General features: G+C 46.0%; 1 protein-coding gene across 1 annotated transcript; it reads left to right on the forward strand.

The window, feature by feature from the left end:
- Positions 1-309: 309 nt before the first annotated feature.
- Positions 310-27,446, forward strand: LOC123502786 (arginine-glutamic acid dipeptide repeats protein-like). Its single transcript, XM_045252046.1, is given in 22 exon segments — positions 310-383; positions 5,953-6,202; positions 6,856-6,973; positions 7,424-7,494; positions 7,940-8,045; positions 9,653-9,833; positions 10,255-10,341; positions 11,123-11,336; positions 11,826-11,924; positions 12,449-12,529; positions 12,975-13,215; positions 13,606-13,946; positions 14,407-14,505; positions 15,007-15,480; positions 15,482-17,559; positions 17,990-18,143; positions 18,522-18,580; positions 18,582-18,650; positions 18,842-19,281; positions 20,177-20,356; positions 21,109-21,248; positions 23,843-27,446. Coding segments are annotated over 21 exon segments (5,577 nt in total). The 5' UTR covers positions 310-383; positions 5,953-5,971; the 3' UTR covers positions 23,957-27,446.

Consider the following 27,446-nt stretch of genomic DNA (forward strand, 5'->3'; position numbering starts at 1 on the left):
AGAGAGAGAGAGAGAGAGAGAGAGAGAGAGAGAGAGAGAGAGAGAGAGAGAGAGTCAAGAAAGAAGAGTTCCAGAGAAAGAAAATGAGAGAGAAAAATAAGATATACTATAAAATAAATCTCCTGAAATGAATGAACCAATTAATAAAGCAATCCTGAGTTACTCCACAGCATTAACACAATATAATTTCTTCTCAGGCGCCATGAGGACATTAACAAGAAAAAGAAGAAGAAAAGAAAAGAAAAGAGAAGAAAAAAAAAAATATTACGGTACGATAACTGCGCGCTTAGTCCGGCATCGCGTTGGCAGGAAAAGCTTGGTGTGGTGAACCCTAAGCGGGAACAAAACATACGAAAAACACCCACAATTCTCCACCCCGCAAGGTAAGACTCACATATATTATACAACCACGCCTGTAGATTAACTAGGGCGTGGGTGAGCGGGCATATGGGAGCGGGAAGTGGGTGAAATGGGCGTGAGAAGAGGAGGGTGTGAGGGCGGCCGTGTGTGTGGGTTAGTAATTAATTGTTTACTCAGCGCCTTGACCTTTGTTATCTCTTTTCCCCCTCCAAGCTGCTCCTTCTAGTCTCCTGGGGGCTCCGGGGGCGTGCAGGGGCCGGGGGGCGTCCAGGTGTGTGTGGTAGTAGACGTACATACATACGCACATACATACAGACAGACAGACACATCACACTCCCTGCTCACGCACTCACCTCCACCACCATCACCGCCGCCCTGGTGTGTGTGTGTGTGTGTGTTCACGTAGTCATTAGCAGATATATGATGAAATGTTGGTGTGTGTGTGTGTGTGTGCGTGAGAGAGTGAGTGACATATTTCTCTCCTTATGTGCAAATGTCTAGATAATGATTAGTTAGAAAAAAAAATGAGAATATTGAAAAAAACGAATATGAATCAAAATTGTTATATATTGCAGGAAGTTTTGTGAAGTATTAGTGTGAAAGTCACCATTATTATTTATTTAACCCAAGAATTTATACAGTAAGGTGGCATGCTGTATTAGAGAACTGGGTAATACAAAAAAAATAAAGAAAGAAAAAAAAAATGTGTAGAATGAAGTATTAGTGTTCTAGTATTTTAAATCTGTCTGCTGCGAATTTTCTCCCAAGCTGTGTAGGTTAGGTTAGGTTAGAGGCCAGTACCACACTCGCCCCTTTTTTCATTTGCCAAGTAACCAACAAAAGCACGTAGACACATCTTCCCCTTTTTCGCTTGCAAGGTAACTAACGAAAGCACTTGGGGGCACTCATAATGGAAAAGACCTGATAAACTGCCACTCCCACACTCACTGAAAAGGGAAAAAAGAAAAGTTAAACCTGGCCAGTTTCGTAGAGGTATCTTTAAACTGCCTTTTGACTTGATATCCTAAAAAAAATTGTGGTTCATGGTCCTCAAAATGGGGGGAAAAAAATTGCAACTCATCCCCATAGAAAGAAAAGTTGGTCAGTTTCATAGAGCTATCTTTAAAACTCCCTCTTGACGATATCTTAAAAAAATGATGGTTCAGGGTGCTTAGAATGGAAAAAAAAGCTTAATTTGCCACTCCCACATTCACTAAAAAGGGCAAATAAAAAAAAAGCTAGTCAGTTTTGTAGAGGTATCTTTGAAACTCCCTCTTGACTTGATATCCTAAAAAATTATGGTTCAAGGTCCTCAAAAAAAAAAAGGAAAAAAAAAGAAATTTCCATTCACATTCAATAGAAAGAAAAAAAGAAAAGCTGGTAAGTTTCATAGAGCTATCTTTAAACCTCCCTCTTGCCTTGATACTCTAAAAAAGAAAAATGATTCAAGGTGCTTAAAATGAAATAAAAGAAAAAAACACAATATCTCACTCCCACATCCCCAAAAAGAAAAAAAAAAAGCTAGTCAGTTTCGTAGAGGTATCTTTAAACTCCCTCTTGACTTGATACCCTAAAAAAATGATTCAGGCTTAAAATGAAAAGAAAAAAAAATGCCACACCCACATCTCAAAAAGAAAAAAAAAAGAAAAGAAAAGCTGGTCAGTTTCATAGAGGTATCTTTAAAACTCCCTCTTGACTTTAATTCCTCAAAATATGATGTCAAGGGCACTCAAAATAGGGAAATAAGCTGTTAATTTGTCACACTCACATCCATTCTCTGCCCCCACTCCCCTCCTGCCGATATTAAAAAAAAAAAAGGAAGGAAGAGCTGGATAATTTCTCAACTTGATGGCCTTAAGAATTATGGTCAAGGTTGCTTAGAATGGAAAAAAATGAAAAAAATCCTGTGAATTTACTACCTTCATGTCCTAATCAAAGGAAAAAAAAGGAAAAGCTTAAATATTTCTAAGGGATATCTTGAAACGCTAATTTTCTAGAGCTACAATCTTGAAACCCGTAAAAAAAAAAAAAAAAAAAAATAGGGAAGAAAAAAAAAGAGCCTGTCATTTTCTGGGACACTTCATCAAAAAAAAAAAAAAAAAAGGTAGAGCTTAGTAATTTCTTAGCGATATCTTACAACATTAATTTTCTAGAGCTATCTTGAAACCTGTCAAAAAAAAAAAAAAAAAAAAAAAAAAAAAATAAGTTGGCATATTTTCTAGAGCTGCTATCTTGAAATTCCTAAAAAAAAAAGTAAAAGAAAAAAAAAGCCTGGGATATTTTCTAGTGATACTATCTTGAACCTCATCAAAAAAAGAAAAAAAGAAAAAAAACCTAAAGAAAAGAAAGAGGAAAAAAAGTCTGGCATATTTTCTAGGGATGCTATTTTGAAACACCCTAAAGAAAAGAAAGAAAAAGGAAAAGAAAATAAAAGAAAGGAAAAAAGTCTGGCATATTTTCTAGGGATGTTATTTTGAAACCCCTGAAAAAACAAAAAGGAAGAAAAAGAAAAATTAAAAAGGAAGAAAGGAAAATAAAATAAAAAGAGGAAGAAAATCTGGTTAATTTTCTAGAGGCTCTATCTTGAAACCATAAAAAAAGAAAAGGAAAGGAAAAGGGAAAGAAATAAAAAGGAGGAAAAAAATGAAAAGAAGAAAACCTAGCTAATTTTCTAGAGGCACTTATCGTGAATCTGCCTGAAAAAAAAAAAAAAAAAAAAACAAGAGGAAAAGAACTGGCTAATTTCCTTTAGGTATGACTGAAAATATGAACTCCTCTAAAAAAAAGAAAGAAAAGAAAAGAATAAATAAAGAAAAAGCAAACAGCAGTGGGTAATTTTCTTTTCTCTCATAAAAGAAAAGAAAGGAAGAAAAACTAAAAACATTGGTTAATTTTCTTGCCTCATGAAATAAAGAGAAAAAGAAAGAAAGACAAAAAAGCACCGGCTTATTTTCTTTCCTCTCATAAAAGAAAGAAAAGAAAAAGAAAAAAAACCTGATTAAAATCCTTTCCTATCTTAAAACACCCAAAAACAAGATAGAAACCTGATTAATATCCTTTCCTATCTTAAAATCCCCCCAAAAACAAGATAGAAACCTAATTGATATCCTCTCCTATCTTAAAACCCCCCAAAACAAGATAGAAAACCTGGCAACCATCCCTTCTTATCTTAACCACCCTCCCTCAATCGCCTCGACACCCACCAAGGAAAGCAAGCCGTCACAATGCAAGCAAGACAGGGAGGACTCTTAGTAGGAGGAAAGTAAAAATAGAGCATGTCCAGCTTTTTTAACCTTGACGCTTCATCTTGTGTAGTAATACGTCACTTAAGCTTCCTAGATTTATTGCAGCCACAGGAGGAGCAAGGGTGGTGGTGGTGGTGGTGGTGGTGGTGGTGGTGGTGGTGGTTAGGGGGGTAAAGTACCAAGGGTTTGTTTTTGCTACTGGTGTTGTCGTCTTCTGTGTTCTGTGAGGATGTAGTGGTGTTGTTACTGTTGTTTTATTGAGGTTTTGGTTTGTTTTTATGCTTTGTTTCTCTCTCTCTCTCTCTCTCTCTCTCTCTCTCTCTCTCTCTCTCTCTCTCTCTCTCTCTCTCTCTCTCTCTCTCTCTCTCTCTCTCTCTCTCTCTCTCTTCTCTCTCTCTCTCTCTTCTCTCTCTCTCTCTCTCTCTCTCTCTCTCTCTCTTACAGATAAGGTTCAAGCAGAAATCAAAATGTATTACTGGTTTCATTTTCTCTTTTTCCTTTTTCTTTTTTTTTTTCATATGTGTCCTTCAGAAGTGGAATAAATGAAAAGAAATCGTGAAAAAGAAGATAAATTAATGCTTTGGACTTTTATTAACCCCTTCAGTATTGGGAAACATTTTAACTTTGAGTTTTGGGTACGATTAGTCCATTTTATTTACATTTGGAAAAGTTTATGGAGGTCAGAAGTTTAATGGCTTGAGTCTTCACTATTTTAATCCCCCCACATAAGTTTCTGAAGCTATATAAGATCACCAAATAGTAAGATGAATAGATATGGAAGCTTATAATGGTACTGAAAGGGTAAATCTCTCTCTCTCTCTCTCTCTCTCTCTCTCTCTCTCTCTCTCTCTCTCTCTCTCTCTCTCTCTCTCTCTCTCTCTCTCTCTCTCTCTCTCTCTTACATAATAGTGAATGAGTCATCTCCCTATTGTGAGTTACTGTGTCCCATTGTGTTGTGGTGGTGTGTAAAGGTGCCCTCTTGTCACCCACTATGTATGTATGGCTAGCCAGGAGTATGTATTGTCCCAAGTGTTACTGCTGGGAGAATATAATACCACACCACTTCCCTCCTGTACCTCTTCCACCTGTTGTATCTCTTGTTCTTCTTGCTGGGGTGATTAGAAAGTGGTAAGCTGTAAGTGGTATTATATGTCACATCTGTATCTTATCGTGTCCTCAGTTCTTCTTGGTTATTGTAGGGCTTTTGATGGGAAGTTAATCATTAGCTTACATGTTCAGTTGTTGATCTGTAAACATTTTTAATTCAGTGAGTCTTGTTGCAGTTGTGGATTTGGTTTTGTGGTGGTTAGTGTTTGGTGGAGGCTGTCACTGTCTCTCTCTCACACACACACACACACACACACACACACACACACACACACACACACACACACACACACACACACACACACACACACACACACACACACACACACACACACTCACTATTTGGTGACTTTATGCAACTTCAAAAACTCATATGGAAATTAGAATAGTGAAGACTGTGGCCATTAATCTTGTGCCCTCCATAAACCCTTCCTTATGTCAATAAAATCCTGTAATCACACCTAAACTGAAGGCAAAAAATGCGTCCCAGTGCTAAAGAAGTTAAATTTAGGCACACATCAAACATTTCTCAGGCTGATGATTAGGTAAAAAGTGCATTGATGAAGGACTATCTACATTATCTCCCTGTATTTGATGTTTCCCAAGACTGTGATAAGATAAAACACTCATCACAGGATCACCAGAGCAAAATACATTCAAACCCAAACATTTACCTTAAGATAGAAAAGAACACAACATGAAACCTAAGCAGTGACCTGTATTGTAATGAGATAGCACTGTGACATGACCAAGTGCAGAGACATTGATAGGAGTCATTGATAAAGGGTAAGTATAGACAAGAAACAGATCGCCATATCAGTAACTTGTTGAGAGCTCGGCCCATCAGGTGTTGAGCCCAGCCGAGCCCCAAGCCAAGCCAGCACAGATAAGGAGCAGGTTATCTTCCTATCTTCCTTACACTTATTATCTGTGTTATTTTATCAACACATCAAGGGAAATCTGTATCAGTGTATGTGTGTGTCTGTGCGTCTGTGTGTGTGTGTTGGATTTGAGTAAGGTTTATTCAGTTTGTTTTTGTTATTAAGGGATGGAGTGTGTTGGTGGAAAGGTGGGGAGAGGGAGTGTTTCTGTGTCAGTTGTCCTTTTCTTCACAGCACATCATTCTTCCACTCACCATCACTTTTTTCCACATCATGTCACTCATATCCATATCACATCACTCATATCCACATCACGTCACTCATTTCTGTATCCAAACCACATTTATTTCTGCCCTCAGATGTGGACAAGCTAAGTGGATGATGACCACCACGGACCGAGGGAAAGGGGTGGAGGAGGGGGAGAATGGTGGGGCGGCGGCGGCAGCAGCAGTGGCGGCAGTGGGGGGAGGCTGCACCGACACTTCCATTGACCCACCCCCCTCCTCCACTTCCTCCTCCAACTCCAACTCCTCCTCAGCCTCCATCCCCCCAAGTGGAGTGATGGTGCCGGGGGGGCCAAAGGGACCTGATGGCACTGTTATTGAGGAGGTGAGGCATTGGGGGGCTCATTTTGGCACTTATTTAGAGGTGGTAGCACTGTTATTGGGGCAAGGCACTGGGGGTCATAATGGCACTTTATTGAGTAGATGAGGCACTGGGGGGCATGATGGCACTGTTATTGAGAGCTGATGCCACTGTTTAAGGAGGTGAGGCACTAGGAGGACATGGCGGCACTGTTATTGAGAGCTTGTGGCACTTATTGAAGTGGTGAGACACTGGGGGTCTTAATTGCACTGTTATTGAGGAGCTGATGCACTGAAAGACGTGATGGCACTATTATTGAGACATGATGGCACTGTTATTGAGGAGGTGAGGGTCTGGGGGCCATGGTGGCATTGTTATTGAGAGCTGATGGCACTGTTATTGAGGTGAGGCACTGAGGGGTCTTAATGGCACTGTTTTTGAGGAGGTGATGCACTGGGGGGACATGATGGCACTGTTATTGAGGAGGTGAGGCTCTGAGGAGACCTGTTGGCACTGTTTTGTGACCATGTGGCACTAGGATGAGGAGTCAGTGTTAGGTCCCCAGTGTAGTGAGGCCAAGGTAGTGCCAGAGTTGAAACAGGCAATGTAATGAGGCCAAGGGAAGATAGTGCCAGAGATGAAACAGGCACAGTTGACACCCTTTTTACACCCAACAGGTAATGACAGCTGTGGTGGGCAAGAAACAGCCGGTGCGAGGCCAGGCGTTCCGAGCACCCAACGGAGAGTATGTGTCCTATCTGTGCACCGACGACAGCACACTCTACAGGCCTGGAGGTGTGTGGTGGTGTTGGGAGTGCTGGTGTTGGTGGTGATGCTGGTGTTGGTGATGATGCTGGTGTTGGTGATGATGCTGGTGTTGGTGATGATGCTGGTGGTGTTTGTTGCATTAGTGGATGCTCTCTTTCTCTCTTTCTCTCACTTACATTTACTCATGTTACAAAAAGTGTAGTTGATATAAATTTGAACTGGTTATTTACTCATCTTGTTGCAAAAAGTATAGTTGATTTAATAAATTTGAATTGGATATGATTATTTGTACAATGTTGGTTGTCTGTTACCATTGACGTAATCTTATTAGTTACCTGCACTAAATGTATGCTTCAGTTGTATCTATTTTTTGTGTAGGTCTGCTGGGTTTTTCTGGGTCTCTTTACTTTTTTTCATACTGCTGGGTTTTTGTGGGTCTCTATTTTTTTTTCCTACATTGGTGTGCTTCCCTGACAGATTCGGTTTACATCGAGAGCCAGCGTGTTGACCAGCCCTTCTTCATCTGCTCAATTCAGGAGTTCAGACGCGTGAGTGCTTGTTCTTGTTAGTCTGCACAGGCGACAGAACTCAGACATACTGTTCTTCATGGTCACATATCTTTCATTTATTCATTTGGTATTTTGCATGTTTGTCTGTGAATAAAGAAAGCCAAGATGAAAAGAAAGAGAAAAATATCCCTTAGTTATGTTTTAAATGTTCTGTTAACCCCTTCAGTACTGGAATGCATTTCTATCTTAAGTTTTGGGTGTGATTTTATTGACATTAGGAAAGGTCTGTGGAGGTTTAAAGATTAATAGTCACAGTTTTCACTATTTTGATCCCCCACATAAGTTTCTGAAGCCGTATAGAATCACCAAATAGTAAGCAGAATGAATATAAAAATGCATCAGGTACTTAAGAGGTTAGAGACTATGAACTCAGTAATGTCCACCAAAGCACTCTTCTCACACTGTCACATTTGTCGACATCCAGAGCAAGCGTGACAATCTCATGGTGAACATCAAGTGGTTCTACCGGCCCTCGGAGGTCCCGGAGACAGTGTACCAGCGGCTGGCCCAGGACCGCAACACTGAGAATAGTAAGCACACCTGGCCATGCTTTGTTCACCTGTTCTGGACCTTAGGCAGGGTTGTATTCTGGAGGGAGGTAGTCTGGGGGGTCAGTAAAGGTGTTGAGGTGGTGTTAGACAGGTATATAGAGAGAGGTATTCAGAGGGTCAGTAAAGGTGTTGAGGTGTTGTTAGAAGGGAACAGGCTCACAGGGGGTCAGTAAAGATGATGAAGGGATGCAGGCTCTGAGGGAGTCACTAAAGGTGTTGAAGTAGTGTTAGACAGGCGTACAGGTTCTGAGAAGGTCAGTAATGGTGTTGAAGTGATGATAGACAGGTGTACAGGTTCACAGGTGGTCAGTAATGGTGTTGAAGGGGTGATAGACAGGTTTACAGGCTCAAAGGGGGTCAGTAATGGTGTTGAAGAGGTGATAGACAGGTGTACAGGCTCACAGTGGGTCGATAATGGTGTTGAAGGGGTGATAGACAGGTTTACAGGCTCACAGGGGGTCAGTAATGGTGTTGAAGGGGTGATAGACAGGTGTACAGGCTCACAGGGGGTCAGTAATGGTGAAGTGGTGATAGACAGGTGTACAGGCTCACAGGAGGTTGGTAAAGGTGTTGAAGTGGTGTTATTCATGGGTACAGGGTCACAGGGGTCAATAAAGGTGTTGAAATGGTGTTAGACAGGGGTGCAGTCTCACGTGGTAATAATGGTGTTGAAGTGGTGTTAGACAGGCTCACAGGGGGTCAATAATGGTGTTGAAGTGGTGTTAAAAAGACGTACAGGCTCACAGGGACTCAGTAAAGGTGTTGAAGGGGTGTTAGTAGTATAAGTAGATGGTGTAGATTAGATCCTTAGAGTTGGTAATTAGGAGAGGATGGGAAGTGTTTTTATAAATGATACTGGGTCACTGTCATGGTGTACTGTGTGTGTGTGTGTGTGTGTGTGTGTGTGTGTGTGTGTGTGTGTGTGTGTGTGTGTGTGTGTGAACTGCATTTGCTGGTATTTGAGACACACACCTCCATCTTTTCTTCAGAGAGATAGTTTGTTTTGTTACATGAGCACAAAGTACAGAACAATCTTCCATACACAACTATTCAAGGGAGGAATGCTTCTCAGATGCCAGCAAATACTTAGTTTAATTCTTTATGTTGTTTGTTTGTGTGTTTAGTTTGTTTAATTGTATATTTACTTACTTATTCCTTTTGTTTTTATTTGATTTGATATTATAAGGAATACTCATGAGTCACTGGTGTTTGATTCAACAATTCATTTGTTGGTTTAAAGGTGCACACCAAATAGTACTGTTTTATCTTATTATTTATTTATTTATTTGTTAGTTTATTTACTTATTAATTATTTTTTAAATTATTTGTTAATATATTGATTGATATTTTATGAATTATTTGTCTTTGTTTACCCAGCCTTGCATCTTTGCTTCATTTGAAGATGAAGAAAACAACTTTTGCCATACTTGGCAGAAAGTCACTCATATACAAAATCAATTAACATATATTTTACTTGATGTTCTTTTTATTTATTGTTATCTTTTTATTTAACTTATTATTTTTGCTCAGCCGTGGGCCTCCGCCTAATGTGTAAATATTAAAAAAATCAGCACCGTCACTCCCAGATAACAAGTCGTTGGTGACTGACGATCCGGTGATCAAGTCGCGGGAACTGTTCATCTCAGACGCCACAGACACGTACCCCGTGTCTGTGCTGCGCGGCCTGTGCAGGGTCGACCACTACTCTGACATACACTCCGTCAGGGACTTCCTGCCTGAGGACAACTCATTCTTCTACATCCTGGGGTGAGCACCTGGCACTGAGGCAAAGCTTGTGTCAAAATGTCACAAAGATCCGGACATTTCATGAACACAAATCAAATACAAATTATTATGTAAACACAGACAGCTGCATATTAACAGTTCTGCAAAGATCAAGAACCTGGAGTGTGTCAGATGGATGTATTTACTTACAATGTTACACTGTGCACCACTCTTGTGTATTAGATCATGTGGGATTAATTAATGATGCTGTTAGTTATCAGTCCACCTGTTGATGAGTGTGTGTGTGTGTGTAATAAATTTACTCTGTGTATGTTTTTAGATAGTTTTTGTATTTCATATCTTAGTCTTATTCTGTGTATGTTTTAGATATTTATGCATAATGGAAATGTTTTATATGCTTATTTTGTCAGTAATTGTATTTGTTTGTGTGTGTGTCTTGCAGATACAACCCTGAGACGCGGCGGCTGGCCTCCACACAGGGGGAGATCCGCGTGGGACCTTCACACCAGGCTAAGCTGCCGGAGTTCAAGTGAGTCACCACACCAGTCTAGTGTCTTGACTTACTCCTGCCATCTCTCTTACTTCCATTGGTCAGCCTGCAGTCATCTTTTGTCTTGCTCTCTTCATCAAAGTTATAAAGATTTATGGAAAGCAAGGAAAAGAGTATTAAGAGGATTTATATATAGATGTGTGTGTGTGTGTGTATTTACCTAGTTGTAGTTTTACAGGGCCTGGGCTTTATGCTTGTGTGGCCTCGTCTCCCTATCTACACTTATCCAATTTTTCTTTAAAACAATGCACACTCGTTGCTGACACCACTTCTTCACTCAAACTGTGAAGAAGCCCAGACCCTGTAAAACTACAACTAGGTGTGTGTGTGTGTGTGTGTTTCACTGTTTGATCTGCTGCAGTCTCTGACGAGACAGCCAGACGTTACCCTACGGAACGAGCTCAGAGCTCATTATTTCCGATCTTCCGATAGGCCTGAGACCAGGCACACACCACACACCGGGACAACAAGGTCACAACTCCTCGATTTACATCCCGTACTTACTCACTGGTAGGTGAACAGGGGCTACACATGAAAGGAGACACACCCAAATATCTCCACCCGGCCGGGGAATCGAACCCCGGTCCTCTGGCTTGTGAAGCCAGCGCTCTAACCACTGAGCTACCGGGTGTGTGTGTGTGTGTGTGTGTGTGTGTGTGTGTGTGTGTGTGTGTGTGTGTGTGTGTGTGTGAGACCATGCAAGAGTGAAGGCAAAGCAGATACATAACACCACAATCACAACCCTCCACATCCTCCACAGGGGCAATGTAATAGTGGATGAGCGGCCTGAGGTGTGTGCTGACTGGGAGGAGCAGCGGTGGGTTCCTGGGGCGTCGCGGGACACAGACCTCCTGATGTACCTGAGGGCAGCGCGGTCCATGGCTGCGTTTGCTGGCCTGTGTGACGGAGGCTCCACCACGGACAGGTGTAACGCAGCCTCCAGGGACGACACCACTATCAATGCTCTGGAAATGGTGCGTTGCCAAGGGTGTATCTATAATGCTCTCCTTACTGTTACCTTAGTGCTGTTCAGTGACTCTTTACTGTCTGCTATTTCTTTTATTACTTAGACTGTTTCAAGTATCTCTCTCTCTCTCTCTCTCTCTCTCTCTCTCTCTCTCTCTCTCTCTCTCTCTCTCTCTCTCTCTCTCTCTCTCTCTCTCTCTCTCTCTCTCTCTCTCTCCTCCCTGATTTACTATTTCACGATTTCTTTTTTTTTATCACTCACTATTCATTCACCATCACTAACATCATACATGAGAAACTGTCCCTATTGTACATGTTATACTGATTGACTTTACCATCATACATTACCTCCATACATTGATAGATGGATAATTGTATAGTTTATTGATTAGTAAATAGATAAAGTTAAAAAAACTACATTTCATGTAATGGGAACTTAAATACACACCCAACACCAAAGCATACACACTCAGCATTGTGTATACCTCCGTCCACAGCTGCACAACAGTGACTATGACCACGGCAAGGCTCTGCAGGCGCTGGTCAAGTGTCCTGTACCTGATGGCATTGAGAAAAAGTGGTCAGAGGATGACAGGGTAAGTACTGCTGCTGTCCTGAATCACTGTAACCCTCCACACACACACACACACACACACACACACACACACACACACACACACACTTTCATCTTGATTTAAGGCTTTCTACAGTCTATAAGTAAAAGTGACAGTGTTTAGTATATTGAGACATGACCAGAACTATACCCATCAACTTATTTCTTTTTAGTTTTTACTTACGAGGGGAAATCTGGGCAAGGGTAGCAAAAAAACAAAACAAAAAGGGCCCCACTTAGATGCCAGTCCCCGAGCATGTCTGAGAGAGTTAGCATTGTTGTATTTCCTTAGAATTGACCGCTTAACGTGTTTTGCAAGGTGTTTGTCGGCTAATTAGAGGACTTGAAGATCTGAGGGGAATATGGTGAAGATGTGTAGTGTGTCAGACTTGTTGCCAGGACCACACTCACCATCACATCTTTCCTGGATGGTGTTGTGTCTCTATGTTGGTGTATTGGTCTGGTGTTGAGTCAGTGGTGTGAGTGAGTGTGTTTGTGTGTTTGCAGAAGCGGTTTATGAAGGGACTGAGGCAATATGGCAAGAACTTCTTCAGGATCCGCAAAGATTTGTTGCCCCATAAAGAAACGGTAAGTTATCAGCGCTCTCTCTCTCTCTCTCTCTCTCTCTCTCTCTCTCTCTCTCTCTCTCTCTCTCTCTCTCTCTCTCTCTCTCTCTCTCTCTCTCTCTCTCTCTCTCTCTCTCTCTCTCTCTCTCTCTCTCTCATTTTTTTCTCCTTCTATCGTGTTATCTTTAATCTCCTTTCTTTCCATTCCTTCCTCTTCTTGTCCTATCTTCATTCTCCTTCACTCCCATTTTTTGTTCCATTTTTTCAGTCCTTTCTTGTCATCTTTACTCCTCTCCATCCATCCATCCATCCATCCATCCATCCATCCTTGCCTTTCATACCCTATCCTTTTCACCTGTCTTGACTTCTCACTCTCCATGTCCTATCACCATCCATTATCCTTCCTCCTCTTCCTCTCCAACCCTGTGAAAAACCTGACCTTGCTCTACTGGTCCTTCTACTTACAGAGTGACCTTGTGTCCTTCTACTACCTGTGGAAGAAAACCCCCGCAGCGGCCGGCCACAGACCACACCGCCGCCACCGCCGCCAGAATGTGCTGCGGCGAATAAGGACTCCCCGAGCACAGCGCAACACAGGCCCCAGCGACCCCCTGGACCCCTCCTCTGCCTCGGAAAAGGATGATGACTCCGATGACTCCGACTCTAAGGACCGCCAGGGGTACCACTGCCGCCACTGCTATACCACCTGTGAGTCCCTGCCGGTGCTGTGTTGTGGGTGTAGGGTGATGGAGGTAGAGGAGGGAGGGAAGGGAGGGAAGCTAGATGGTTAAAGATATTATTTAGGGCAGAGAGAGAGAGAGAGAGAGAGATGAGACATAGATGACATATCCTATTCCAGCCTGCTTTAGGCCAAAGAGGGAAAGATGTCATGAAAATAATCCTGATGCTGAAAATGATAATCACCACATAAGGATTACATAAAAGTATCACATAACCATTTCTGAAGTGAGGTGAGTTGAAGTGAAACCATTAAACTCACATCATCAAAATTATTTACCTTGTGTGACCTGAATGAAGTGAGGTGAGGTGAAGTGACCCATTACTGACCTGACCTGACTATGTTCCCTGCACACACAGCCTCCCGTGACTGGCACCACGCTGGGAAGGACAAACAGCTGCTGTGTTATGAGTGCCGGATACACTTTAAGCGCTACGGTGACCTGCCTGTCATCACCAACCCTCGGGAGCCTCCACCTGGCTCTGGCCGCCCTCCACCCACACCCACAGAAGAGGACTTACGGATGAGGACACGCACTCGCTCCAAGGAGATCAGCACCAGGCACCGCGCCGCCCGCCGCTCCCGAGCCAACACGCCGGACATCACAGATGAGTGCCCCACGCCAGACAGGAGGACACCAGATCGAAGGACACCGGACCGCAGGACTTCCAGATTGTCCAACTCACCCGCCCCAAAGAAGGTGAGTGAGAAGAGGAAGAAAGCAGGACTGAGTGAGATGGGTGGATGGTACATATCTTCATTACCCTGGCCAGAGAAGCAGTGTAGAGGAGAGAGAGAGAGAGAGAGAGAGAGAGAGAGAGAGAGAGAGAGAGAGAGAGAGAGAGAGAGTGCTGGTAGAGTGATGGATGAAGGTAGTATGAAGAGTAGTGACCAAGATAAATGTGCTGTGTCTGTTAAGGTGAATGAGTCAGTTAGTAAAGGAGACAGTAACTGTACAAGAATGAGAAAAATCAAGCACCACAAATTACAAAGAGTTGGTGTGGAAGATTGAAAGAGTCACCATTACAAAGAGATGGTGTGGAAGATTGAAAGAGTCACCATTACAAAGAGTTGGTGTGGAAGATTGAAAGAGTCACCTTTACAAAGAGTAGGTGAGGAAAGTGAAGTGGCTTGTATCACCCTCACATCCACTTTTCCAGATGGAGGACAAGAATCCCCAGCGTGCGAAGCGTGCCATGGGTTCTGATGATGCCTCGGGCTCCTCCACCCCAAGCAAGCGGAGGCGGAATGGTGGAGATGTAAGTACAGTGGTGGTGGTGGCTGGTGGACCATTCGTTGGGACTGACCATTATAGAGCCTTCTTTATTCTTTTATTCTGAAGCAATTTAATTTTGGGATTCTTCTTATTTTTATTGTAGAAGGAGAGGAACATGTTAGCAGTCCGTCTACACTCCAGGCCGTTATTCCCACAGAGACACAGCCAAGACAAACACAACATACATATTAACAACACTCAACCTCTTCAATACTGGGACACATTTTTACTGTGAGATTTGTGTACCATTAGACCATTTTATTGACATTTGGAAGGGTCTATAGAGGTCAGAAAATTAATGTCCACAATCTTCACTATTATAACCTGTCCCGTGAATTTTTGAAGCTGTATAAAATCACCAAATAGCAGAATGAATATGGAAATGCATCGTGATACTGAGTGGGTTAAAGAGCACAAGGTTTTGTAAGTAGGGTGCCAGCCTCCTTCCTTGCCTTGTCTCACTTCAATTCCTTGTTTGTTGCAGATGTCAGGGCTGAGTTCTGAGGAGAGCTCTGATGAAGGGGATGGCTGCAGTGGTGACCCCAGCTCCCCCTCCCCCATGAACCCCTCCAACCCCACCCCTCAACTCATGCCTGTCTCAACCCCACAGCCTGAAGCCCCTGTCCCCTCCCCTGTCTCCCAGCATCCCCCCACCCTCACCACCACATCTACTGTCACTGCTACCACCACCACTACCACCACTCATGCTACTACTGCTGCTACCACTCCTCCCCCAACCACCACTTCACTACCTCCTATCATCCCCACACCATCCTCCACCATCACCACTGCCACCACCACTACCACTGCAACCACCACCACCACCACCACCTCCATCCCTACACCAACCCCAGCCTCCATTCCTCCAGCTACTACTATTGCTACATCTTCTCCAGCTGTCACTGTCACTGTTCCTGCTGCACCCCCCTCCTCCACTGCTACTGCCCCACCACCCCCATCCTCACCCCTCCTCCACCCCAGCTCACCTCCTCCCCATCTCCTCATCAGTGCCCCACTCCTCTGCCCCTCCACTACCACCCAAATCCAGGCAGCTGGTGCCTGCAGGGTCCCTGTGGCCCATCCTGCCCCCGTCCCCTGCCTCCATCCCCGTCACCACAACCACCACCACCACAGCCACCACCACCACTACCACCCCACTGGCCCCAACCACCCAGGCCACCCCCACCTGGAGCAATGTGGTGCAGGCTCCACTTGTGTCCACTGCCCTGCCCCGCCTCTCCCCTGGTGGGCCGGTACCTCCACCTCCCCCAGCACATTCTGGCTCTGCCATCCAGCCTCAGGTCATCACCCGAATCTCTGCTCCCCCAGCACCCCCACCCACCCAGGCCCCACCTTCCACCCCGGGTAAGCCCCTTGCTGTGCCTCCTGGGGTGCCCATCACTGGGGCAGGTGTTCTGGGACCAGGCCTGGGACGTCCCGGGATGGGTCCCTGTCGGGTGGTGCCTCAGTCTGTGCCTCCTATAGTGCCCCGCACCTCAGCCCTGACAGTGGTGGCTCCTGTGGCATCAGTGGGGCCTTCCCCACCCATCACCGCCACACCCAGCCCTCTGCGCCCAACTCCCAGCCTGGAGGAACGGGGCTCAGTGGTGCGTGCCCCTGTCAGCAGTGTGCCCCACAGCGTGGTGGCCCCACAGACCACAGCTCCTGCACCGATTCCACACGACAAGCCCCCCAAGGTGAAGTCCGAGGCAGAGTTGGGGAGGTATCCCCCAGGGCTGTACCACCCTGCCCTCAGACCCCCACCCACTGCCCATGGACACCCTCCTCCATCTCCCTCACACCACCCACCCCTCAGCCAACCCCCAACCACCTCTGCCACAATGTCAGTGGCCAGCACTGTGCCGGGCACATACCCGGCCAGTGTGGCGGCTGCCTTGTCCCGCCCACCACTCATCTCCACCTCAGGCATGCTCCCCCACCCCCCCACTGCCCCCATCAAGCCTGAACAGATCAAGAGGGAGGTTGAACCGCCCTTCAGGCCGGACAAGATCAAGTATGAGCATCCGGTCCCTCCCGGGCCACACCATCCCAGCTCCTCCCTGCCGCCGCCACCACTTGAAGTGTTCAAGGGGGAGGTGCCCAAGGTGGAGCCCAAGGAGGAGGTGAAGCAGGAGCGCGGTGACCGTCCAGAGATCATCGCTGAGATAAAGTCTGAGCCCAGGAATGATATGCCCAAGCTACCCCCCATCACCTCTGCCTCCGCTCTGCCGCCCGCAAACCTGGGCTCCCTCCCTGTTAGCCTGTGCATCCCTGGTTATCCCTACCCCTATGCTGCCTATGGCTACCCTCTGCCCCTGCAGTACTCCTACCCTGGCCCGGGCCACCCCCGCACCACGGCCTCCACTCTCCACCGGCCACAGTCCCCCTCGCAGCGGCCAAGCAGCGCCGGCTCCTCTGCCCCGCCACCCCCTGTGTCCTCCAGCCGTGCTTCACCCCCAGCACCCATCTCCACCACCATCTCCTCCTCCACCATCACCACCTCCTCCACCACCACCAAGCCCTCCACCATCCCTGGCACCTACGCTCCGTCTCACCTGGGCCCAGCCATGTTTGCAGGCCGGCCAGGTGTTCCCACACACCTCTCCTCCCCCAGCAAGCTGCCAACTAGTCAGCCCCCGGCAGCCCCACCAGGGTTGAGGCCTCCTGGCCCTGCCGTAGGCCTCCCTGGCATGTCACCGGGGATACCTCCTGGCTTGCCCCCTGGCCTTGCAGCCACTTCCACCGGACAGCCACCCCTGCCCACTCCCCCAGCAGCCCACACAGGACCAGTGCCCGTCAACCTTTCTCGATCCTCCACCCCTGCAGCCAGCCAGCCCCCAACCACTCAGGCCCTGCCTGCCACAGTGCCCCCCAGCCACCCATCCTATCCTGGGGGCCCTCCATCTACCCTGGGCCCCACTGCCGCCCAGCATGACGAGGAACATGACGACGGGGACGACGACATTCCTCTCCACAGGGAGCCATCACCGGAACCCAAGATTGAGGACTCTGAGTTCCACCGCTCTGAGAGTGCCATGTAGGTGTCCCCTCTTGTTGATATAGACTGAAGGTTGATGTGAGGGACTAAAGCTTCACTAGGGATCATGAAATAGATTATGTACATGTATATTAAGTCACTACATTCTTGAAGAAGAGTCACCTATAAATTAACTTTTTCTTTGTTATGCAAAAGATATGAATGTATTAGATGCTGTCACCTTCTCCTTAATAACCTTCACTATTTACACTCTTACTGTCATCCACTCAGATGCATTCACCTTCCTCCTCCACGCTTATACTACATCTCATATTTTTCAATAAATTCTCTTCTCTTCTCTTCCTTTCTCTTCTCTTCTCTCTCTCTCCTCTCCTCTCTCTCTCCTCTCCTCTCCTCTCCTCTGGTCATAAACACCCTCTCTCTCTTTCTCCTCTTCCTGTTGCTCACTTTGTCTCTCCCCATCCTACAGTTTCCTGCGTCACTGGAATCGTGGTGAATTCAATTCTTGCACTCGCACTGACCTCACCTTCAAGCCAGTCCCCAACAGCCAGCTGGCTCGGAAGAGGGAGGAGAGGCTGAGGAAGCAGGCAGAGAAGGAACGAGAGGAGAGGGAGAAGATACAGGTGGGTTGAGAGGGAGGAGAGAGAAAGAACTGGTATGATTAGAAGAGGAATAGAGGATAGGAAGAGGGACTATGGGAAAAAAGATAAAGGTGTTTTGAGTGAAGAAGGACTAAAAGAGGTGAATTGATAGGGAGAAGGGGAATGACTGGCTTGGGAAGGAGGAAAGATGCAAATGCTGGATAATTGGAAGGAGGATAAAAATTGAGGAAAAGTTTATTCTTAAATTTTGTATTCTTGATTGTCTTGGGACCTTTGTGTGTGTGTGTGTGTGTGTGTGTGTGTGTGTGTGTGTGTGTGTGTGTGTGTGTGTGTGTGTGTGTGTGTGTGCTAGTGGTATTGTCCATGCTTGTGCCTTATGTACAGTTTCCCCAGCAGCAGAGGAAAGCCAGCAGCAGCACACCAGACAAGAGGGAGACGCCTAAATCTTCAAGCTCTGGGAGGAAGCTCTCTGTACGATCGTATGCAGCCCAGGAACCCCATTGAAACTCCAGCCCTCTCCAGACTAGGGTGGGTGTGCTTTAGTAGTGTAAATTATGTACATGTTTTGTTTGGTTCCTCTTACTACAGATTGAAAGATATATAGTTGTGTTAGTGAATGAGACATGCATATTATTGGTTGTGGTGAGTGTCAGCAGCCAGCACATGGCAGTGGTTAGTGGTGATGTGTGCCAGGCATTGACGTGGTGCTTCCCCGACAGGGAGTACGCCCGTTCCCCCGCTGGTGTGTCTCCGGGTGCAGCTCGTCCCCCGGGTCTGGGCCTTCCATCAGGTCTGGGAGCAGCACCGCCACCTGGCCTGGACCCTCTGCTGCACTACGGCAGCATGCTGTACCCGTCGCCAGCGCCACAGGAGCGGCTGGAGCTGGAGGCGCGGGAGAGGGAGCTGAGGGAGCTGAGGGATCGAGAGCTGCTGACAGACCGCATCAAGCAGGAGATGCTGAAGCGGCCCCTCAACCCGGCTGACCCTGCCTACTCTCATGGCCTGTCCCCACACTGGCTGAGTGGGGCACGCTTCCCTGGCCTACCTCCGCCAGTCACCCTGGCTTCAGGCTTCCCGCACAGCCACCCCCTGTACCCCCCAAGTCCCTCGGTGTCATCCGCCATGATCGCCAACGAGCGGGACAGACTGGAGCGCCTCGGTGAGTACCTGGCAGCCCTGGCCTCTGTAGTACTCTTGTAGGACCTTCTGCATCATGGTGGAGCATGGAGGCAGGACAAGGTAATCTTACTCCATCTTTCCTCCCCACTCACTCTCTTGGCCTCTCCCTCCCTCTCTCCTGTCTCCTCCTCCCCTGGTAGCTGTGTGAGCCGCACGGTGTCGGAGGCGAAGCGGTGCCGTGCTGTGCTGCTGTGTGAGGTGTGTAGGGGTGATGTGCTCGGGGGCAGCAGCCATCTGTGTGTAGTGTGCTGGCAGCCCCCTCAGTGTCCCGCTTCTCCCGCCCTCTGTTGAACTGCCCTTTGATGTCACAATAAATACTGCCCTCTTTAACTACCTCTCTCTCTCTCTCTCTCTCTCTCTCTCTCTCTCTCTCTCTCTCTCTCTCTCTCTCTCTCTCTCTCTCTCTCTCTCTCTCTCTCTCTCTCTCTCTCTCTCTCTCTCTCTCTCTCTCTCTCTCTCTCTCTCTCTCTCTTTTTCTATTTCTGTCTCTGCTTCTCATTTCCCATCCCCATTTCTGTGACCTGTGTGCTCCGAGTAAGGGTGTGACCACATGACGCACTGTACCACACAGTCTCCTCCTGCCAATCCTCGTGTAGTGACTTGGTGGAGTGATGCTGGTGGAGAAGGCTTGAGATAGTGACAGAGTGAGGCATCCACTTCTCCTCCACCCATTCAGTTATTGATGTTGGGGAGTGAGGAAATACAATAACAGCTGAAGCCTGTCCTCCTCCTCCCCCCCTGTCCCCGTATTATTAAGCCCAGAGAACACTGCCTCACCTGTGCTGGCATCTCTTCCCCCTCCTACTGTCCCTCTGTTGCCACCACACAACGAGTCGCGGCGCAGGTGTTGTTGACCCATGATGTGTTGTGTGCAGGGTTGCCAGCCACCACCATGGGCCTGACCGGGGCCGCTCCTCCCTCGGACAGCCCCCTGACCGTGTCCTCTGTGGAGCGGCTCGCCCTGGCTGACCACATGCATCGGCTGCAGATGTTCAACGAAGTTCATGCCCATACTCACTCCCACGCCCACACCCACCTGCACCTTCACCCAGGAGGTATGCAGCCCCCGACCCCACCCACCTCCCCTCCCCTCACCCCACACGCCCCTCCCACAACTCCACATGCCGCCTCCCCTAGCTGAGCGTGCGTGCATGTCTGCGTGCGTGTGTGCGTGCGCATTGGGGGGCATCCCTCCCCTCCTTAGCGGTGTCTGGTGGCCTTGCACCACCAGACAGCTACACACATCCTCCACACGCCAGGCCACCGCCCCAGCCAGGCCTCGCCACACGCACGCTGTGCCGACCTTGACTCCCTCGAACTGCCGTCACGCAGGCAGGAGCAGCAGTAGCTTCCCTCAGCCCTGTAGCCAAGAATCTGTGCTCATGCTCCTCATCCTCCTCCTCTTCCTCCTGCTCCTGCTCCTGCTCCTGCTCCTCTTTCTCTCACTGCTCTCTTCAAGGCGTGCAGGTGTTGAGTGCTTCCATTGTGCTCTCCTCTGTCCCTGGTGGTGGCATGGTGCTCTGTGTGTCTCGAGTCGCTTCTGTGCTCCCATAGTGCATGCTGCGCGCTTTGCATGACTCTCTGGGAGGCTGTTTTCCAGAGCCTCACCACACACACTAGATACAGGGTTCTTGGTTTGACTCATGTGCCATGATTGTCAGGTTTGCTTGAATTATTGAGCATATCTAAATGTAAAGGTGGTGATTTATTTCTCAGTAATGATAACTATCTTTGCCATATATTATCATTAAAACTTGGTATGAGATTCTAAAATTTGAATACATTTATCTATTTTTTTTGCCCGCAGCAGCAGCAGTAGCAGCCGCTGGGTATCCCCCTCGACCACTGCTGCGGCCAGGCGACCACTCCCCCCACCAGCTGCCCCCAGGTTACGCTCCCCAGAGTCACCACGCCTTGCTGGGGAGGCCGTACGAGGAGCTGGCACACGTAAGGCAACCGTCTGTTTTGCTTGTTGGATGGTGGTGGTGACAGTGGACAGGTGATGGTGAGGAGGGGAAGCAAACACCTTGGGCAAGGAAGAACCTTCTCACCCCACCCGGGAAGGATAGTTCTTGTCTTGGGTGTGTCTCCACTGTCCCTCCATCACCACTTCATGTCCACTGGCTCATTATTCCCACCATGTGGCCTCAGTCATTGTGGTGCCATGCTATCTTATCTTACTTGAATTGGTTAGTTGCTGCCCATCACTGTCCACCTCTTGGACTGGGAACACTTCCTTGCCAGTGGTGGTAGTGGTAGTGGTGGTGATGGTGGTGGACGACACATTTATTTTTCCCTTTTAAGCCATTAATAGCCTAGCGCCTGCCTTTATAAATGCCTCCTGCACCAGAGTGCTGGGTGTCCTGCTTCTCGCTCGGCCATTTGGGACCAGTGGGCGGTGCGGTTGCCTCGTCCTCGTACACCAAACCTTTCTTTATTGTTACAAATTAATCAACACTTTAATGAGGTATTATTGCTCACATGACAAACACTGCACCAGATGTAGAGAAAACACGACTTGACATAATAAGAATGCAACAATGAATTGTGACTAATTTGTGTGATCAGTACAGCTTGAAACTAAATTTTAAAGACAGCTGGATCAAACTTTTTTCTATTTTGTATTTACCAGATGATGAAGTGTTTAGAAGGCCCACTGCGTGCAATTTATCCGGAACAAGTGAGGAAATGGAGCTATTGATTAGTCAGTCCTTGTTTTGTAGACCTTCCTGTCTAGACCTGCAGTACTTACACCCTGAACCCATGTGACCGTTTGTTGCAGCCAGGGAGGATGCACTGGCCCACACTGCCGGCTGCTGTAGTCACCAGAGACACTCACCACTTGCCATCAAAACTTGGCACCAAATGACACTAGTGGAATGTGTTGAGTAGATACCTTAAACTGTGGAATTATGCATCCACTTCTTGCACAGTGACTTGGAGTAGTGATGTCATGGTCTACAAATGTTAGACAAGCACCATGTATTCATTTCTGTTTGTGTTTTAGAGACAAATTATACTGGAACTTGTGACATCACTTCTTCCAGCAACTAAATTCCTCCATTGTTTTTCCTATTTTCCGCCTGGACAGTTGTATAAAGAAATACTGTGATACTGATGTCACTATTCACATGGGTAGCCAAAGTTTGATGGTGCCATACAAGGTGATTGCCAAGTGTCTACACCAGCCATGGCAGTCTGTGGTGCAGTGTGCACTCTTCCCCAGCTGTGTGTACCTTTGTTCCACTGCTCCCACACTTCCTGCAGCTTGTAAATGTGTCCATCTTCTGTGTGTGTGTGTGTGTGTGTGTGTGTGTGTGTGTGTGTGTGTGTGAGTAAGTGAGTGAGTGAGTGAGTGTGTGAGTATGTACAATCATTTGAAATGTGTAGACCAGTCTGGAGTCCAGCTGGACATTGTGTTCAAAATCTTTACTTTTAGATCCTTGTGGTATAGAATAACAAGCTTTTTTTCAGCGTATGGTCCATTTGTTCATGCAGATAAAGTTAGCTGATACTTTTGGTAATATAGAATACTTCACCTGCCAGCCTGACAGGTGTTGAGTCACCTACTTAACTCTTTAGTGTTGGTTAGTGTATAGGTGTTCCAGGTGACTGGTGGGTGGTGTGTTTGTAGTGACGGGACACAGACAGGATCATCACCTCATCTGATTAGGAGTAGTAGTTTGCTGGACTTGTGCTGTCATGAATGTTCCATCAGGAGGTGAATCTCCATTCTTTTCATGGCCACCTAACAGATCAGTCTGTGTTTTTTCCTCTTCCCCACTCTCTTACTCACCAAGACATGATGGTTTGAAATACATATGTACATGTCTTTCTTCCCTGCATGTTAGAGAGTCATGTCATCAGATGAGAGATCACTGAGCTGGGGACTCAGCACCACAGACTTTGTACTTCCCATGAAACAGGAAATAAGCAGGAATGTTTTTGTTATTTATTGGTGTGTATCCTGCTTGTTTCCTGGATGCCACCTTGCATGTGTAGAAAATGCAAGTTGTAAAATTGAATCCCTCCATTCTGTCTTCTATGAGTCATCACCTGTGACAGCTTTCACTATATGTTGGAGTGATGAATGTGTTAGGATATCACAACACACTAGGCAGACTGTGCGTGTAGCTTAGGCTCAGACTGTAACTGTGTTAACTTGGATGTTCCTTAAACCAGTCATTCCTCATTTCACTTAGACTTCCTATGTATGAAGTATTTCAGTGTGTTCACCTGTTTCTTGAAGCATTACTATTCTGTGTGGGTAGAAACTTTGTGGTGTGCTGTTGTGCTGTGTTCTGCTGCCCCTGAGATGCTGCACCACTTATACCAGACTTGTTATTCGAATGAATTAAAGCTAAAGACTAGACCTCATTATTACAAAAAGAGTATTGCCATCTTAATCAGCCACCAAGGTCTATTAAGGTCATTTCAGGTCACAAAGTATCAGCAAAGCATCATGTCAAGGGCCCCACAATGCAGTACATGCGTGTGAAGAGTCTCTGCTCGGTAACTAAGTCCCTTCATTCCACCGTCAGATCACGGCAGCCCACGCACACGAACTACAGCGGCAGATGCTGATAGAGAGAGAGCGCTTCCCACACCTGGCACCGGGAGGACCCTTCAGGCCAGAGTATGGGCACGGGCGCTAGGACACCCCGGCCACCTCCTCTTAGTGGACACCTGTTGAGCCATTGATGACTGAAACCTTGAAATGGGGGACTCAAACCAAGGAACGATATGAGGACTACCTTTGTTACTTCTAAAGGACTCTAGGTGTGGCAATCCTTCATGCCTCCTCCCAGTGACACTTGGGTGATAAACTAAGGGTGTTCAGGCACGGGTGAGGAAGGACAGCGAGGCAGCCGTGCCCTTCAATCTGCCTTCTTAGGGCCCCCACTGAGCAGTACGGGTGCAGTTTACATTAGGTTTGCTCTCCTTCCTTTCTGCTGTTGTATAATGCTGCTCTTATTATTTATTTATCTTCAGGGTTGTTTTGCAATCATTAAGGGAAGCAACGTAGAGGAAGAGGTTTGTTAGTAAGACTCGAGTACCTTATAGGAGAGGTTGTAATGTTGCACTTGTTATGATTTTGATTATTATTGCGTTATTGTCATCCTACCGTGATTACCTCAGTGCTACAGAAAGTGAGTGATCTATACCTGTCTGTACTTCCCTTGCTCATAACATGAAAGACACTGAGGCTTGCAGCCCTCTCACCTGTCTCACTAAGAGTAGTATTATTTTGTTATTATTATTATTATTATTATTATTATTATTATTATTATTATTATTATTATTATTATTTATTATTTTTTTATAATTTTTATTAATTATCATTGAAATAATATTATTATTATTATTATTATTATTATTATTATTATTATTATTATTATTATTATTATTATTATTATTATTATTATTACTGTTACTACTACTACTACTTTTGCTGCTACATTATTTATTTTGTGACAAAGACATTTGAAAGAATTTGGTGCAATGTCTGAAGTTAATTACAGCTGTTAGTTGATTGATTGGTGTGAGTCACATAGTTTGCTTGTGTGTGTGTGTGTGTGTTTGTGTGTGCGCGTGTGCATATGCGTGTCTGCATGTGTGTGTGGACGCATGCAGACCTCTGTATTTGTTTTAAATTTTTAGGGAACTGAGTCCAGCTTGTGTCTCATGTTTTAGTATGGTTTTATCACATATAAAGATATATATATTTTCTTTTAACTGAAGGATTTCACACACAACTTTCTCCTCATAATATATTCCACTGATATGTTTGAAATGTCCAGAAAGCTGAATTTACTCACATGTGTGTGTGTGTGTGTGTGTGTGTGTGTGTGTGTGTGTGTGTGTGTGTGTGTGTGTGAGAGAGAGAGAGAGAGAGAGAGAGTAGTATTGTTGAGCACATACATAGTATTTCTCTGAGACACTGATAGGTTTGCAGGTGTCATTTTTCTATGTAACATCCTTGGTACGAAGCCTGTGTGTCTTGATACATACCTGTGTTGGGGAAACAGCTGGCAGTTGAAGTTGTTCATGGATACACACAGATATACACACACACACACACACACACACACACACACACACACACACACACACACACACACACACACACACACACACACACACACACACACACACACACACACACACACACACACACACACACACACACACACACACACACACACACACACACACACACACACAAAGCAGTAAATAGAGAGCTATATTAGTCTACTCTGTAATGTAACTTACCAGTACCATACTTTATATAATGTTAATTGGACAACATATCACAGCACCAGGCCCATAGGGAGGTAGTGGTGCTGAGGGCAACTGAACCAATATAAACCAAAATATTGTAGTTACTAGGCTAGTTATTCCATTTGTTAAGTCTTGTGACACCCTGGGCCCTCCCCTGCGTGTGTGTGTGTGTGTGGAGGGCTGGCAGGCAATGTTTTAAGGCCAGAGGCTGGAAGTGAGTTTGTACTTGAACACATTGTTGTATTGTGGAGTGGCAGTGTAAATAGAACTGCTGGCAATGATGCACTTGTCTGCCATTTGGTTTTCTTGCTCTTTATCTTTTGTTTAACCTTCTCTCACTTTTATCAAAGGAAATCCCAGTTCTTATTTATAGAAACAAATGACTGAATTCAGCTGTGTAACCATTAATTGTACCTTTGTATATACTGAGGTCCTCCACAACCAAAACTGTTGGCACCAAGCACGAATCCATAGCATCTGTGATGCTTGCGTGCCGCTGGCTATCAGGCTGGCAACAGCCCTCGGTTGAGCCGAGCGACGACCACGGCAGACCCTGGGGCAGCGAGTCACCCTCCCAGCCGCCTGCCGCTGGGTGTGGCGGCGTCCTACAAACACTACCGTACATCCTGTTCCTATAGCACATAATCACTCAAGCCTGGACTCAGAATTAGTACTATTTGCACTTTTTTACTGACAGAAGCCTTGTGTAGTTGTTAAGGTCAAAGCAATTGATCACTTGTTGACTTAATGTACAGCAGAATTGTCAAGAGTTCAAATGTGCAGTTCCCTTGGTTTTTGTTGTGTAGCATTTTCTATCACAATTCACAAATGTCAAAAATATATACCTATAAATACTATATATATGAATTACAGAAGTGCAAATGAAAAAAATTAAAGCAAACACTGCATTCCTATTTCCCTACAAGTGTTTCAAAATTCTTTCCACGGATCAGTGACTCCTACGCATCAGGTCACACACCACTGCCTTGAGACACTCACCCCTCAGCCACACACAGGCCTGTTCAGCTCAGGGACTGGCATGCTCTCCCCTGGACCTCCTTACCTTGTATTAAAGCTATTTGCTCTTATGAACTTAGCACAACCTAGCTCTTCCATACTCCTCCCAGAATATTGCATCATTGTGTGTACAAGTTTCACTATTGGCTGTGGTGTCTGTTAGTTATGGTTGGAAGTTAAGTAACATGGAGCCCTCACTTTCCTTGTGTATCTTGTTTTCCTCAGTGGTAAGGCTCCTGATCTCAGTCTCCTTTCAAAATCTGACACAGTGTTTAGAAGAGGGCATGATACTGAGGGAAAAGTTAAAGCATAGGAGTGGTTGACTCATTACTTGACTTCCAACCATAACTGGAATTTTTACTATTTATGATGGTACATAATAAACTCAATAACCACAAGTCCCCAGCCATTAGCATGTTTGTAGTGGACTTGTATTGGCTGCCAGTCCTGGTCCCTCAAGGCAGTGGCTGTGTTGTGGACCTTCAATTTCCTACTGTGATAACACAAGACGACTGCCTGGTGCACAGTGCCACGGCTGTACTGTGCTGCTCCTCCCCATCCACCTCCTCTCTGCCTATTCCTCCTCCTCTTCCCCCTCCCCAGCTGCTCCCTCACCAGGGAGTGGGGAGAGCTCGTCACCGCCACCCTGCACACCTCACCGTCAGGCCTCGTGCTCCACCCTCTCAAGTAGTGTAGGACTTTTATATATCGGTGTGATGCCCTTTCTACACATGCATATGTATTTCATTTACACAGTCATATCATGATGACCTCTTTGGTACTATTTTTTAAAACTTGCTTTCACTAGATGTATATATGAAAATAAATTAGTAGTAATTTTTACTT

Source organism: Portunus trituberculatus, chromosome 12 (genome assembly GCF_017591435.1).
Source record: "Portunus trituberculatus isolate SZX2019 chromosome 12, ASM1759143v1, whole genome shotgun sequence".
In the NCBI taxonomy this organism is placed as follows: Eukaryota; Metazoa; Arthropoda; class Malacostraca; order Decapoda; family Portunidae; genus Portunus; species Portunus trituberculatus.